Source organism: Orycteropus afer, unplaced genomic scaffold, assembly GCF_000298275.1.
Source record: "Orycteropus afer afer isolate SDZICR_OR568_19922 unplaced genomic scaffold, OryAfe1.0 scaffold00054, whole genome shotgun sequence".
NCBI lineage: Eukaryota > Metazoa > Chordata > Mammalia > Tubulidentata > Orycteropodidae > Orycteropus > Orycteropus afer.
This window is the reverse complement of record NW_006921641.1, coordinates 3,981,830-3,999,082: the sequence shown is the minus strand read 5'-3', so window position 1 is coordinate 3,999,082 and position 17,253 is coordinate 3,981,830. Positions and strand designations below refer to the sequence as shown.

Sequence of the window (17,253 nt, the reverse complement as noted above, 5' to 3'; positions counted from 1 at the left end):
GAGACCTGGGACAGAGGGCCATTATTTATCAAGCACATTAACGTGTCTTCAGATAAGTAAAGGAAGGTCTAGAGGTGAGTTTGTGTTTAGGGATTAGAAACAGAATTACTCTTCATAATAAAATTCTCTTCATAATAAAAAGAGGAATGTTTTTGGAGTTGCTGGAGATGGAGATGGAAAGAGGACAAGGCAAACTGACAACTGGAGTTTGAATTGGCAGAAATGGTTGAGAGTCTCTTTGAGAATGGGGAAGTGCCAATGCTACATTTGTTGTGGTGGTGGTTAGGTGCTGTCAAGTCATCTCCGACTCATAGCAGCCTATGCACGGCAGAACGAAACACTGCCAGGTCCTGTGTCAGCCTCACAATCCCTGCTATACCTGAGCCCATCACTGCAGCCACTGTGTCTATCCATCTCATTGAGGGCCTTCCCCTTCTTTGTTAATCCTCCACTTTACCAAGCATGATATCCTTTTCCAGTGAATGGTTCCTTCTGACAACATGACCAACGTAGGTCGGATAAAATCTGGCCCTTCTCACTTCCAAGGAGCATTCTGGCTGCACTTCCTCCAGGACAGATTTGTTAGTCCTTTTAGTAGACCGTGGTACTCTTAGCATTCTTCTCCATCACCACAATTCAAAAGCATTGACTCTTCTTTGGTCTTCCTTATTCTTTGTCCAGCTCTCACATGCAAAAGAGGTGATTGAAAATGCCATGGCTTGGGTTAGGTGCACCTTAGTCTTCAAGGAAACATCTTTGCTCCTTATCACTTGAAAGGGGGCCTTTGCAGCAGATTTTTCCAATGCAATACGTTGTCCGATGTCTTGACTGCTGCTTCCATTGGTGTTGATTGTAAACCCAAGTAATATGAAATCTTTGACAACTTCAATCTTTTCTCTATCCACCATGAAGCTATATAAAGGACCAATTGTGAGGATTTTTGTTTTCTTTTTGTTGAGGAGTAATCCATACTGCAGACTGTAGTCTTTAATCTTCACCAGTAAGTGTTTCAAGTCATCCTCACTTTCAGCATGCAAAGTTATGTCATCTGTGTATTGCAGGTTTTTAGTAAGTCTTCCTCCAATCCTGATGCCACATTCTTCTTCGTATAATTCAGCTTCTCGGATTATTTGCTCAGCATACAAGTTGAATAAGTATGAACAAGGTGAACAGATACAACCTTGACACAGTCCCTTCTTGATTTTGACCCATGCAGTATCCCCTTGTTCTGCTCGAACAACAGCCTCTTGATCTATGTATGGGTTCCTCATGAGTACAATCAATTGTTCTGGAATTCCCATTCTTCTCAATGTTATACACAATTTGTTATGATCCACACAATTGAACACTTTTGCATAGACAATAAAACATAAGTAAACATCTTTCTGGTATTCTTTGATTTAATCTAAGACCCATCTGACATCAATAAAGATATCCCTCATTCCATGTCCTCTTCTGAATCCAGCTTGCATTTCTGGAAACTCTCAGTCAACATACCGCTGCAGCTGTTTTTAAATTATTTTACTTGCATGTGATGGTAATGACATTGTTCGATAGTTTCCACATTCTGTGGGATCACTTTTCTTTGGAATGGGTACAAATATGGATCTCTTACTGTTGGCCAGGTAGCTGTCTTCCTATCTCATGGCATAGCTGAGTGAGTGCCTCCAGCACGGCATCTGTTTGTTGAAACATCTCAATGGGAATTCCAATCCCTGGAGCCCTGTTCTTTGCCAATTCCTTCAGTGCAGCTTCGATTTCTTCCTTCAGTACCATTGGTTCTTGCTCATATGCCACCTCCTGAAATGGATGAACATTGACCAATTATTTTTGGTACAGTGACTCCTGTGTATTCCTTCCATCTTCTTTTGATGCTTCTTCCATCATTCAATGTTTTGCCCATAGAATCTTTCCATATTACAACTCGAGGCTTAATTTTTTTCTTCAGTTCTTTCAGCTTGAGAAATGTCAAGCATGTTCTTCCCTTTTGGATTGTTAACTCCAGGTTTGCACATTTCATTATAGTAATTGGTTTTATCTGCTCAAGCTGCTCTTTGAAATCTTCTGTTCAACTCTTTTATCTTGTCATTTCTTCCATTTGCTTTAGCTACTCTCCACTCAAGGGAAAGTTTCAGAGTCTCTTCTGACATCCATTTTGGTCTTTTCTTCCTTTCTTGTCTTTTTAATGACTTCTTGCTTTCTTCATGAATGATGTTCTTGATGTCATCCCACAGTTCTTCTGGTTTTCAGTCAGTGGTGTTCAATGCATCAAATCTATTCTTTAACTGGTCTCTAAATTCAGGAGGGATATTATTAATGTCATATTTTGGCTGTTGTGGACTTGTTTTAATTGTCTTCAACTTCAACTTGAACGTGCATATGAACAATTGATGGTCTGTTCCGCAATCAGATCCTGACCCTGTTTGGCTGAAGATACTGAACTTCTTCATTGCCTCTTGCCACAGATATAGTCAGTCAAATTCCTGTGTATTCCATCTGGTGAAGTCCACATTTGTAGTCATCACTTATCTTGTTGAAAAAAGATATTTGCAATGAGTAAGTCATTGATCTTGCAAAATTCTATCATGCAATCTCCAGTCTATTACCAAGACCATATTTTCCAACTACTGGTAACTCTTCTTTGTTTCCAACTTTTGCATTCCAGTCACCAGTGATAATCAACACATCTTGATTGCATGTTCAATCAATGTCAGACTGCAGAAGTTGGTAGAAATCTTCAATATCTTCATCTTTGGCTTTGGTAGTTGGTGCATAGATTTGGATAATAGTAGTATTAACTGGTCTTCCTTGTAGGCATATGGATATTATCCTATCACTGACAGCATTGTACTGAAGGACAAATCTTGAAACACTTTTTGTGACAATGAATGCCACACCATTCCTCTTGAATTTGTTATTTCTGGCATAGCAGATCATATAGTTGTCTGATTCAAAATGGCCAAAAGCAGCCCATTTCAGCTCACTAATGCCTAGGATACCAATCTTTATGTGTTTAATTTCATTTTTGACAACTTCCAGTTTTTCTAGCTTCTTACTTTGTACATTTCATTTTCCAATTATTAATGGATGTTTGCATCTGTTTCTACTCATTTTGAGTCATGCCACATCAGCCAATGGAGGTCCTGAAAGATTTATTCTATCTATATTATTAAGGTTGTCTCTACTCTGAGAAGTCAGCTCTTCTCCATTCAAATTTTGAGTGCCTTCTGAACTGCTCATCTTCCAGCACTATATTGAACAATGTTTCAGGGCTGTTCATAAAGTTATCCAGTAGTAAATCAGACAGTGTTTCACTGCTATTTATAAGGGTTTCACTTGCCAATTCTTTGAGAAGTGGATGGTGTCTTCCTTCTTTCAAAATGTTACATTTAGTTATCTGCTATTCAGAACTATCATGTAATCCCACCCTTCACAATTACCCTGAAGATCTCAGTAAATCAGCCACATTCATAAAATATATTTGTGGGGGTCTTTAGTAGAAATTAAAGAAAGTTCTCTTATTCTGGATCACTTGCAGAAGGAAGAAGGGAACCACTGCAGGAGATGAGATGATATAAATCTAGAGGCTCCTCACCCCCAGCACAATTCAGAGCCAGAACTAACCATGGAAACAGAAGTCCCTGATCTAGGTTTGACATCCTGGGTAGAATACGTATTAGGGCATTGTTTTTTTCTGGGATGCTGCGTACCCACTTTTTAGAGGAACATGAAATAAATATGTTGAGTTGCAATCAGTATTTAAGAGAAATAGGATCGAAAAAAATAGAAAATAAAAGAAACAACACCAGCAAAAGATAATTACTTTTTTTGAAACCCACTGGTGACTGGAATGCAAAAGTTGGAAACAAAGAAGTGTCACTGGTATTTGGAAAATACGGCCTTGGTGATAAAAATAACACTGAAGATCACATGCAGAATTTTGCAAGACCAACGACTTACTCATTGCAAATACCTTTTTTCAACAACATAAACAATGGCTATACATGTGGACTTCATCAGATGGAATACACAGGAATCAGACTGACTACATTTGCAAGAGGTGATGGAGAAGTTCAGTATCTTCAGCCAAAACAAGGCTAGGAGCTGATTATGGAACTGACCATCAACTGCTCATATGCAAGTCCAAGTTGAAGTTGAAGGCAATTAAAATAAGTTCATGAGAACCAAAATGTATCTTGATTATATCCCTCCTGAATTTAGAGACCATGTAATGAATAGATTTGATGCTTTGAACACCAATGACTGAAAACCAGAGGAATTGTGGGATGACATCAAGAACATCATCCATGAAGAAGGCAAGAGGTCATTTAAAAGACAAGAAAAGAAAAAAGACCAAAATGGATGTCAGAAGAGACTCTGAGACTTTCCCTTGAGCATAGAGTAGCTAAAGCAAATGGAAGAAATGACAAGATAAAAGAGCTGAACAGAAGATTTCAAAGAGCAGCTCGAGAAGACAAAGCCGATTAACAAAATGAAATGTGCAAAGATCTGGAGTTAGCAATTCAAAAGGAAAGAACATGCTTGACATTTCTCAAGCTGAAAGAACTGAAGAAAAATTTAAGCCTTGAGTTGCAATATTGAAAGATTATGTGGGCAAAATATTGAATGATGCAGAAAGCATCAAAAGAAGATAGAAGGAATACACAAAATCAAAAAGAATTAGTCGATGTTCATCCATTTCAGGAGGTGGCATATGATCAAGAACCAATGGTACTGAAGGAAGAAGTTGAGGCTGCATGGAAAGAATTGGTGACAAGGTTCCAGGAATTGATGGAATATCCATTGAGATGTTGCAACAAATGGATGCCATGCTGGAGGCATTCACTCAGCTATGCCAAGAGATTTGGAAGACAGCTACTTGGCCGACTGGAAAAGATCCATATTTGTACCCATTTCCAAAGAAAGGTGATCCCACAGAATGTGAAACATATTAAACAATGTCATTACTATCACATGCAAATAAAATTATACTGAAGATAATTCAAAAACAGTTGCAGCAATGTATTGACAGAGAGCTTCCAAAAAAGCAAGCTGGATTCAGAAGAGGACATGGAATGAGGGCTATCATTGCTGATGTCAGATGGATCTTAGCTGAAAGCAAAGAATACCAGAAGGATGTTTACTTATGTTTTACTGACTAAACAAAAGCATTCAATTGTGTGGATCATAACAAATTGTGGATAACATTGGGAAGAATGGCAGTTCCAGAACACTTGATTGTACTCATGAGGAACCTGTACATAGATCAGGAGGCTGCTGTTGAACAGAACAAGGGGATACTGCATGGTTTAAAATCAAGAAGGGAGGACGTCAAGGTTGTATTCTTTCACCATACTTGTTCAATTTGTATGCTGAGCAAATAATCCAAGAAGCCAGACTACATGAAGAGAGTGGCATCAGGATTGGAGGGAGACTTATTGACAACCTGCAATATGCAGATGACATAACTTTGCTTGCTGAAAGTGAGGATGACTTGAAGTGCTTACTAATGAAGATTGAAGAATACAGTCTGTAGTATGGATTACACCTCAATATAATGAATTACAAAAATCCTCACAACTGATCCAATAAACAGCTTCACAATGGATGGAGAAAAGATTGAAGTTGTCAGGGACTTCATATTACTTGGTTCTACAAACACCAATGGAAGCAGCAGTCAAGATATCAGACTACATATTTCACTGGGCAAATCTGCTGCAAAAGACCTCTTTCAAGTGCTGAAGAGCAAAGATATCTCCTTGAAGGCTAAGGTACGCCTAACCCACGCCACGGTATTTTCAATCACCTTTTATGCATGTGGGAGTTGGACAATGAACAAGGAAGATCAAAGAAGAGTTGATGTTTTGAGTTGTGTTGGAGAAGAATGCTAAGAGTACTGTGGTGGTTATGTTTGTGTGTCAACTTGGCTGGGCCTGGTTGAGTGGCTGGGCAGCTGGTGGTAGTTATATCCCATGATGAGACTGGCAATCAACCCATGGTGGGAGCTACCACAAACAGCTGAGCAGCTGCTTTGGGTATGTGGTCTGCTTCCCATATATAAGAAGCAGCTTTGGGAATGGTCTCTAGCTTATGGCATGCTTGAACCCTGCATGTAGCCTTGTTGTTCAGCAGCCTGCTATGCTCTGCTGACCTTGGGACTTCCAATGGACTTGAATTAATGGCCTGCCATGTGATTTGGTAACTTCGGGACTGTGCCATTTTATTTGTTGACCTTGGAGTTGTTAGCCTCAGCAGCCAGTAGCTGCCTGAGAGAAGAGATGCCCCTAGCTCCAGTGCACTGGGAGCAAGAGGCAGAGCTGAAGCCCAAGGTTGGGGGGATTTCAGCCATCCCCTAGAGCCTTGAACTTTGAACTTGGACTTAAAGCCTCCAAATTGTGAGAGAATAAACTCCTATTTGTTCAAGCATCCCATTTGTGGTATATTCTTGTTAGAGCAGCACTAGGTATCCAGAACAAGTACCATGGTCTCCATAAAAGGACTAACAGATCTGTCGTGGAAGAAGTATAGCCAGAATGCTCCTTGGAAGCGAGAATGGCCAGACTTCATCTCATCCACTTTGGTCATGTTGTCAGGAGGAAACATTCCCTGGAGAAGGATATCATGCTTGGGAAAGTGGAAGGTCAATGAAGAAGGGGAAGGCCCTCAACGAGATGGACTGACACAGTGGCTGCAACAATGGGCTCAGGGATAGCAAGGATCATGAGGCTGGCACAGGACCGGGCAGTGTTTTGTTCTGCTGTGCATAGGGTCACTGTGAGTTGGAGACAATTTGATGGCACCAAACAACAGCAACAATGTGTGTATTAGATCATAAGAAAAAGTTTATTTTTAACTATGTACTTTTAACAAGATAAAAAAAAAATGTGAAAGATATTTGACCACAGGTCTTAAAGCAAGTATCTAGTATCTGCTGGGAGTGCGGGAGACAGAGCAGAGGGAGTATATTTCATCAAGGAGAAGTTTTTTTTTTTTTTTTTACAAAAACACCTTTTGAGATTAATTTCTTTTTTTAAGTTTCTATTGTCATTTGGGTGAAATTTTACAGAGCAAATTCATTTTCCAGCAGTTCACATTCACCTTGTCTCATGACATTGACTGTAATTTCCCACAATGCAGCAGCTCGTTTCCCACTTCCTCCCATAGTTACCTCTACCCTGTGTCCTTTCCTCCCATGCAGTCCTGTCCCCTGTCTCCCTGTGCATACAAAGCCCTTCTCTTCTCCCATGATTGATCTCTCCAAGGAGTGTATCTGCCTAATGTAAATGTTCAGCTCATATGCCTGTCTTCTGTTTGGCTGGAAGCCACAGAAGTGGGTTCAATTCCAGACCTGAAGGACAGCTAGGGGCCATAGTCTCAGGGGTTCCATCAGGCTCTATCAGACCAGCAAACCTGGTCCTTATTTATTATTATTATTATTAATGATTTTGAGTTTTGTTCCACATTGTTCTCTCACTCTATCCAGGATCTCCTACTTAGATCCCTAACCAAGTGGTTGACATTGGTAGCCAGGCACCATCTAGTTATGGTGTCATAGTTATATAGGCTGGAGATCTCATGGTGGACCAGTCCTTTGGACTAATTGTTTCCATGTGTGTTGGTTTTCTTCATTCTTCTTTGCTCTGGATGAGGAGAGACCCATCATTGCATCCAGATGGCCGCTTGCAAGCTTTTAAGATCTAGGGGAAGATTTTTAAGTTGGGTCTTACAGTGACTGTAGGAGATGAGGAAGACTTTCTAGAGGGAGTGCATGTGGGAACAGTGTGAGGTCATGAGGATGGAGTCTTGTATAGAAGGAGAGGGGTGGCAGAAGAGGAAGGTGGAAAGGAGAATGAGTTGAGGCTTGATTGTGAAGGGTCTTACCAATTTAACTGAGGTCTTTATTCTTTAGGCAAAGGAAGCTTACAATTTTATTTATTTAAAAGAAGATAACTGTTTCCCCTGGTTAACAGTGACTGTGGACATTTCTTTAAGCCGGTTTTGGAGGAATCTAAAGAGGCAAGGGGCGAAAAGAAAAAAAGAGACTTATTAGTATAAGAGGTAATAACCAGGCTGTTAGTGGTGATTGGAGCTACGCAAATGGTAAGGTCTATTATGTAGTTGACATTTTGTTCCACCAGACCAGATTCGTTGATATAATAGCAGCATTCTTCTTTAAGAAAGAGGCAAGTTCCACCTTTTTCTGCTGTTAATAGGTCCAAGGCTCTTCAATTCTGTAAAGTAACTTGGGCTAAAGAAGTTAGTTGCCACTGGAGGAAGGCTAGGGAATCTGCAGTGGTTTCAAGTGTTACTTCCAGATGGGTTTGAAAATCTTGGGCTGATATTATACTATGACCCAAGGCTCCACCTGCTATTCCTGCTGCTGCAAAAGTGGAATAGCCAGGAAAATTCGGATTCCCCATACAAAGTGAGTTGGGGTACTATTGTTACTGGAAAGCAGGGGCTTGGAGTGGTGGAGTTTAAACATTTAGTTAAAGTTCCGTTACACCAAAAGTAAGTGCCAGGTGAGCAGTCAAAATTTTTTAAAAATTAGGGGTTAAGATGCTGACACTTCTTAGAAATAGCATCATTTCATGAGATTATTTCTCTTGATCTGAATATTTAGGGTCATGGCTTCATGGGCAATTCAGTAAATTGGCATAATATAGTTCTTTTTTCTTTCTTTTATTTTATTTTTTATTGTGATTTGGGTGAAAATTTACAGAGCAAATTCACTTTCCATACAGCAGTTCACATACACTTTGTCTCATGACGTTGACCACAATTTACCACAGTGCAACATCTCCCCTCCCACTTCTTCCCCATAGTTACCTCTTCTCTGTGTCCATCCCTGCATGCACTCATACCCCCTGAGCTGTCTCCCTGTGCATAAACAGTCCTTCTTTCTCCCAAGGAGTGTATCTACCTCAGGTAAATGTTCAGCTCATAAAATTGGCACAATATAGTCCTTAAAGTTTATGTTCTACCTTCTAGTTTGGTGAGTAGTGTTTGGATCTTAAAAGCTTACAAGCAGCTATCTAAGATGCAACTATTTTTTCTTTATTCACTTAGAGCAAAAGAGAAAGGATACTTGAGAATCAGAGAAGGAACGAGCCTAAAGGATTAACTGTCTCCATGAACCACTGCCCCCTGTACCTTGAGATCAGAAGAACTAGATGGTGTTTGATTACCACTATCAAACATTCTTATCAGGGACACAATAGTGTCCTAATAGAAAGGATGAAAAACAAACATCAAATTATTAAAGAATCCAGACTTACTGGACACATTGAGCCTGGAAGAATCTTTATGACTATCACCCTGAGATACTCTTTAAACCTTATAGCGAGACTATCCCTTGAAATCACCTTTTAACCTAAATACAAGGGTAGCTCAAAAAGCAATGAATGTCACCCTTGAGTACTGTGCTCTTTTTTTAAAAAAAAAAAAAAAATCTATATGAAACTAAATGGACAACAATTACTCTAAAGCATAGATGAGAAATTTGAGGGGCACTGAAACTACATTAATGGGAGTGAAACAACTAGAAATTATGAGAATGTTGACGCAATGTGAAGAATGTAACCAATGTCACTGAACATTATATATAGAAACTGTTAAATGGGAGAAGGTTTTGTTGTGCATATTTTCACCAAAAATAAAATATTTTTAAAATATTCCCCATTTTGTTTATCCATTCATCTCTTCATGGACATTTTGGTTGTTTGCAGCTTCTGGCTATTGTGAAAAGTGCAATAAACAATGGTCCACAGGTTTCTGTCTGTGTTCCTTCCTTTACTTATTCTGGGTATATACTTAGGATTTGGATTGCTGGGACATATGGTAATTCTATGTTCAACTTTTTGTGGAAATCATCAGACCATTTTTCACATTGGCTACCCTTGGAGAATGAGGGCTCCAGGTTCTCCACAACCTCACCAACACTTATTGTTTCCTGTTTTTTTTTGTTATTGTTGTTGGTAGTGGTTTTTTAATCATTGTCATTCTAATGAGGGTGAGGTGATACCTCATTGTGGTCATCTCCCTAATGGCTAATGATGTTGGTGTCTTTTCATGTGTTTATCGACCATTTGAGTATCTTCTTTGGTGAACTGTCTCTCTGACCAAATTGAAAAATGAACATTTGTGCATCAAATGACTTTATCAGCAAAATGAAGAGACAACTTAATAGAATGCTGGAAAGTATTTGGTGACCACACATCCGAATAGCATTTAATAGCCAGAATATATAAACAACTCCTGCAACTCAACACAAAAAGAAAAACAATCCAATTTAAAAATGGGCAAAGGACTTGAATAGACATTTCTCCAAGGAGATATACAAATGGTCAATAAGCACATGAAAAGATGCTCAATATCATTAGTTATTAGGGATATGCAAATCAAAACCACAGTGAGATACCACTTCACCCACACTAGGATGGCTGTTATGAGAAAGACAGAAAATAACAAATATCAACAATATAGAAAAATTGGAACTCTTGTGCATTGCTGGTGGGAAATGTAAAGTGGTTCATCCACTATGGAAAACAGCTTTGTGGTTCCTCACAAAGTTAAATGTAGAATTACCATATGATCCCTTAATTATACTTCTAGGTATGCACCCAAGAGACTTGAAGGCAGGGCACTAATGTTTATTGCAGTATTATTCACAACAACCTAACAGTGGCAACAACCCTAGTGTTCATCAATAGATAAATGGATAAATAAAATGTGGTATATTCATATACAATGGAATACTACTCAGCCATAAAGAGGAATGAAGTCTTGATAGATGTTACAATATGGACAAACCTTGAAAAAGCTATGCTGAGTGAGATGAGTAAGTTACAAAAGGACAATTATTATATGATCTCATTTGTATGAAATATCTAGAATAGGTAAATACACAGAGACAAAAGTTTATTAGTGGTTACCAAGGGCTGAGGGGAGGAGGAAATCAGAGTTATTGCAAAGGGGTAATGAGTTTCTATTTGGCGTGATAGAAAATTTCTGGAAATGGATAGTCCTGAGGATAACTAGCATAGAAAAAATAATGTCACTATACTGTACACTTAAAAATGATTAAAATGGAAAACTTTTTGTTGTATTTATTTTATCACCAAAAAGAGAAAGAAAAGAAGAGAAAAAGACATGGGCCTGTATTCCTTAAGGGCAGTTTAAGAAAAAGTAAAATTACTTCCTTAAGCCGTAAAAAATTTCTCAGTGCTCAGGCTACATCTTTCTGACTATCCAGTATACATATTCAGGTATTTGATTTTGGCTGAATTGGCCTTCTTACCCAGCTCATGTAGAGCTTCGTTTCTATTTTTTTCCAGGTAATTTTCAGAAAAATGAAGAATTTTCAGTTTGACCAAATTATGAAGATTCTGATCTAAAAGGAAAATATAATCAGAAATACTTTCAGGGAACTACATATGCATTTTAAAATATTCTTAGAAGAATTCTGAGCCCTTGTCTTCTTTGCTGATGGTAACTCAAGCCATCATTTGACTTAATTTAATTATTCACAAATATACCTGTGTGGTTTTAACTCCTAACTCCAATGGTTATGACCATATATTTCCTGGTCAAATATTATGACCAGATATTTCCTGGTCCATGGTTCTCAAAAGTAAAGTTCAAGTCAAATAGAGCCTCAAAACATGTGGTTTATAGTCGTTATGTCACTATGAGAAAGTCACACCATCTCTCTAAACTTCATTGTCTTCATCTGTAGAATGAAGAGACTGAATTAGGTAAACTATGAGCTTGTTTTCAATTCTAAAATGCCCTTATCAAGCGGGAAAAACAGAAGAACAAAACATATATGAGAAAAATAGAAAAAAAACTTTAAAAATAGAAAGATAAATAAGATAAAATATATATAATATATAGGAACTCTGGTAGCATAGTGCCTAAGGCACTTGACTGCTAACCAGAAGGCTGGCGGTTCAAACCCACCAGCCACTCCTCAGAAGGAAGATGGGGCAATCTACTTCCGTAGTGATACTGCCTCGGAAACCCAAGGAGGGGTCGCTATGAGCCAGTCTGACTCAACGACACATAACAACAACATATAATATATACTAAATAAATATATAATTTAAATAAATATTAAATATAATATTTTAATAAACATAATATTTATTATATAATAAATATATAAAAATAAAATAAGATAAAATATGCAAATTTAATCATATCAGTAATTACACTAAATGTAAGTGAATTAAACATTTCAAATTAAAAGGCAGTAATAATCAGACTAAGTTTAAAAAAAAAAGCAAGAATCAACTGAATGCTGTCTGCACAAGATCTGTTTTAAACACAAAATCACAAATATGGTGAGGTAAAATATATAGAAAACTATTTTGCATGTAACATTAATCATAAAATACCATCACTCTAAATAAGAACTGTTTAATTCTTTTCTTCACTTAAGCTATTTATCATGATAGTATAATCTGATTGGAGCTTTTCCTAATCAAAAATACTTAGAAAAATCTTTTTTAAAAAATTACGTATTTTCCATGAATATATTCTCTTATTATTAGTAATTAGTTTTTAAAAACTAATTGTGTGTGTTCTTAGAGTCAACTATCTTTGAGGGTTTTGTGCTATAAAATCAGAGATACAAACTCTTTAAAATTAAAGATACAAATTGCGGAAGTCCACTTTAAAGGGTTTATTTCTACTTTTGGTTGTAAGCCTGTCTCTCTCGAGTGGCAAAGAGAGAAGTAAAAGAATATGCGCATCAGTCTCATGTTCTCAGGGTGTGTCTAGCCCTTTCTAATAGTGAATTAGCCTAGCTGTTTAAATTAGCATAAAAGTGCCTTCTTTAATAACTTTTACAGACTCCCAGCAGTATTATAGTCTAATTTTAAATTGATTAGGTCATCTTTTCTTTTTTTCCCACAAACTTCAAATTTAAAACATGTTTGAATTGAAAATGTTGTTGTTGTGTGGTGTTGTTGAGTTAGTTCTGACTCATAGCGACCCCATGCACAGCAGCATGGAATATGCTCAGTCCTGAGCCATCCTCACAATTTTTGCTGTGCTTGTGACCATTGCTGTAGCCACTTTGTCTCTCCATCTAGTTAAGAGCCTTCCTCTCCTTCGTCCACCCTCTACTTTATCAAGTATGATATCCTGCTCCAGGGAATGTTCTGATAACATGGCCAAAGTATGAGAAACAAAGTCTTGCCATCTTTGTTCTAAGGATGTACTTCTTCTAAGACAGATTTGTTTGTCCTTCTGGCAGGCTGTGCTATATTCAGAACTCTTTGCCAACACCATAATTCAAAGTCATCAATTCTTCGGTCTTCCTTATTCATTCTCCAGCTTTCACATGCTGTGATAGTTAAGGTTATGTGTCAACTAGGCTGGGCCTGGTTTTGAGTGGCTGGGCAGCTGGATGTAGTGATTCCCCATGATGAGACTGGTAATCAACTCCATGGTCGAATCTATGTGAGCAGCTGAGTAGCTGCCTTGGGGATGTGGTCTGCTTCCAGTATATAAGGAGAAGTTTTGAGAAATGTCTCTGAGGTTTTTTTTTGGCACATCTGGATCCTGCATTTGGCCAAGTCTTCATCTCAGTTGCCTGCCATGTGTCTGGAGATCTTGAGACTGTTTCTGGATTTGGACTAGTGGCCTTCCATGTTGCCCGATAATCTTGACTGTGCCATTTACTTGTTGACCTTGGGTTTGTCAGCCCCAGCAGTCAACAGCTGCCTAAGTTAAGAGATGCCTCTGCTCTAGTGGGCTGGGAGCAAGAGGCAGAGCTGAAGCTCAAGGTCAAGGGGCTTTCACCCAGCCCCTAGAGCTAGCACTTTGAACTCAGACTTCTAGTCTCCTAAATTGTTAGAGCATAAACTCCTGTTTGTTCAGATATTTGTGGTATTTTCTGTTAGAGTAACACTATTGTTGTTGCTATGTACCATCGAGTCAGACTCGACTCATAGTGACCTCCTTGGGTTTCCGAGGCGGTATCACTAAGGAAGTAGATTGCCTAACCTTCCTTCCAAGGAGTGGCTGGTGGGTTTGAACCTCCAGCCATCTGGTTAGCAGTCAAATGCCTTAGGCACTACACTACCAGAGCTCCCACTGGAGAACCAAAACACATGCATATGAGAAGATTGAAAATACCATGGCTTGGATCAGGCTCACCTTAGTCTTCAAAGTGACATCTTTACCATGTAATACTTTAACATTTTCCAGTGCAATATACTGTTTGACTTCTTGGCTGCTGTTTGCATGGGCATTGATTATGGATCCAAGAAAATGAAACCCTTGACAACTGTATTCCTTTTCTCTGTTTCCCATGGTTGCTTATTGGTCCAATTATGAGAGTTTTTGTTTTCTTCATGCTGAGGTGTAATCCTTACTGAAGGTTTTAGTATTTGATCTTTATCAGTAAGTGCTTCAAGTCTTCTTCACTTTCAGTAAGCAAAGTTGTGGCATCTGCATATTGCACATTGTTTACAAATATTCCTCCAATCCTGATGCCACATTCTTCTTCATATAATCCAACTTCTTTGATTATTTGCTCAGCATACAAATTGAAGAAATATGGTGAAAGAACACCATTGAGTTGGAAAAAAAAAAAAAACATTTTTGAAAACAGAAATATACAAAGGTATCTCTGGAGTTGGTTTGCACACCCTTTGGGAACTCCAAAGCATTATCTGTTCTATTAATGCACATTACTCCATCTTAATAGGGCAGTGCATAAGAATTGGAAAGACTGAGAATATTTAAGGAAATATTTTTCTCTCAGCCATTCATTTATCCATTCATCTAAATACTTATTTGGCAGTAATTATAGGACAAGATGTGTGCCAAGTTTCAAGCACTAATATAATTTCTTCCTTTTCACCTTCTATTAAAGTTGTAACATCTTTGATTCTGAAATGCTATTATCCATCTGCAAATATGGGTTTGGGGATAGAAGTGATGCCAGAGATCTCCTGTTAGAATTTTGTAAGACAAAAAACTTATTCATTGCAAATGCCTTTTTCAACAACCTAAATGGAGAATGTACACATGTACCTTGCATATGGAATACACAGGAATCAAATTGACTACATCTGTGAAAAGAGACAATGGAGAAGTTCAATATCATCAGTCAGAACAAGACCAGGAGCTAACTGTGGAACAGACTATCAAATTCTCATATGCAAGTTAAAGTTGAAGGTGAAGACAATTAAAACAAGTCCATGAGACAAAAATATGACTTTGAGTATATACCACCTAAATCTAGAAACCATCTGAAGAATAGATTTGATACATTGAACACCAGTGACTGAAGACCAGATGAGTTGTGGGATGACCTCAACAACATTATACATGAGTAAAGCAAAAGGTTATTTAAAAGACAGGAAAGAAAGAAAAGACCAAAATGGATGTCAGAAGAGACTCCAAAACTTACTGTTGAATGGAGAGTAGCAAAAATGAATGGAAGAAATGATGACATGAAAGTTGAACATCAGATTTCAAAAGATGGCTTGAGAAGACAAAGTAAAGTATTACAGGTTACTAGGGGTGAGAGGGGTGGGGAGGGAACACTGCAAAAAAAAAAAATTGACCAATGTCATTTTAGTTTTGTGTATTTCACTGTACATAAATTATATTTTATAATTTTTTTTAAATTGGAAAAAAAAATAAAGTATGATGAAATGTGCAAAGACCTAGAGTCACAAAATCAAAGGGAAGAACATGCTTAGTATTTCTCAAGCTGAAAGACTTGAAAAAAATCAAGCCTTGAGTTGCGATATTGAAGGATTTTATGGGCAGAATATTGAATGATGAAAGAAACATCAAAAGATAATGAAAGCTACTGTATGGAAAGTAAATTTGCTCTGTAAACTTTTACCCACACCACACACACAAAAAAAAGACAATGGAAGGAATACACAGAGTCACTGTACAAAAGAGAACTGGTTGATGTTCAGCCACTTCAGGAGGTACCAGATGATCAAGAACTGATGGTATTGAAGGAAGAAGTCAAAACTGCACTAAAAGAACTAGCAAAATAAATAAATAAATAAGGTTCCAGGAATTGTCACAATATCCATTGAGATGTTTCAACAAATGGATGCAATGCTGGAGATGATTTCTTGTTTATGCCAAGAAATGTGGAAAAAGCTACCAATGGACTGGAAGAGATCCGTATTTGTGGCCATTTCAAAGAAAAGCGACCCAACAGAATGCAGATATTATCAAACAATGTTATTAATATCACATGCAAGTAAAATTTTGCTTAAGATAATTTAAAAAATGGTTGCAGCAGTGTATTGACAGGGAACTTCCAGAAATTCAAACCAGATTCAGAAGAAGGTATGATATGAGGTATATCATTGCTAATGTCAGATGGACCTTGGCTGAAAGCAAAGAGTACCAGAAAGATAATTAACTGTCTTTTATTGACTATGCAAAATCATTCAACTGTTTGGATCATAACAATTTATGGATAGTATTGTGAAGAATGGGAATTCCAGAACACTTAATTGTGCCCATGAGGAAGCTATAAATATACCAAGAGGTAGTCATTCAAACAGAACAAGAGGAAACTCTGTGGTTTAAAATCAAGAAAGGTACATATCAGGGATGTATGGTTTCACCATACTTATTCAGTCTGTATGCTGAGCAAATAATCAGAGAAGTTGGACTATATGAAGAAGAATGTGGCATCAGGATTGGAGAAAGACTTGTTAACAACTTGCAATATGTAGAGGACACAACCTTGCTTGTTGTAGATGAAGAAAACTTGAAGCACTTGCTGATGAAGATCAAAGACTACAGCCTTCAAAATGGATTACACCTCAACATGAAGAAAACAAAAACCCTCACAATCAGGACCATTAGGACTGTTTGGGAGTTCCGGCAAGATGGCGGACTAGGCAGAAGGACTGCACAGACTCTCTTCAACAAAGAAAAGGGAAACCAATTAACATAGACACAGAAGATAATCTTGGACCCCTGAGCCTTGAAGGGAAGGATACAAAAGTGGACTAACCCCCAAGTAGCAGAAGAATTTGCATGAAAACACCAAAACACCATCAGGTCGTCTGGCAGCGACCTGAGCGGCACTGACGGCACAGACGACACAGCTTGGAGATTCCCGAATGATGGTAGGGCCTAAGAATTAACCCAAAAATCACCCTGCTAGCCAGGGACTGCATGGAAGACTGTGCACGGTGGCTGGGGAACAAACGGAGAAGGTGAAGAGAAAGGTGGGCTGAGCTGTGGACTTTT

The 17,253-nt window shown here is 38.1% G+C and overlaps 1 protein-coding gene across 1 annotated transcript in view; it reads right to left on the bottom strand.

The window, feature by feature from the left end:
* Positions 1-17,253, bottom strand: part of NLRC4 (NLR family CARD domain containing 4) — an 87,910-nt gene that overhangs the window by 22,300 nt on the left and 48,357 nt on the right. The window contains 1 exon segment of the mRNA XM_042780680.1: positions 11,300-11,392. Coding sequence (XP_042636614.1) covers positions 11,300-11,392 — 93 coding nt within the window.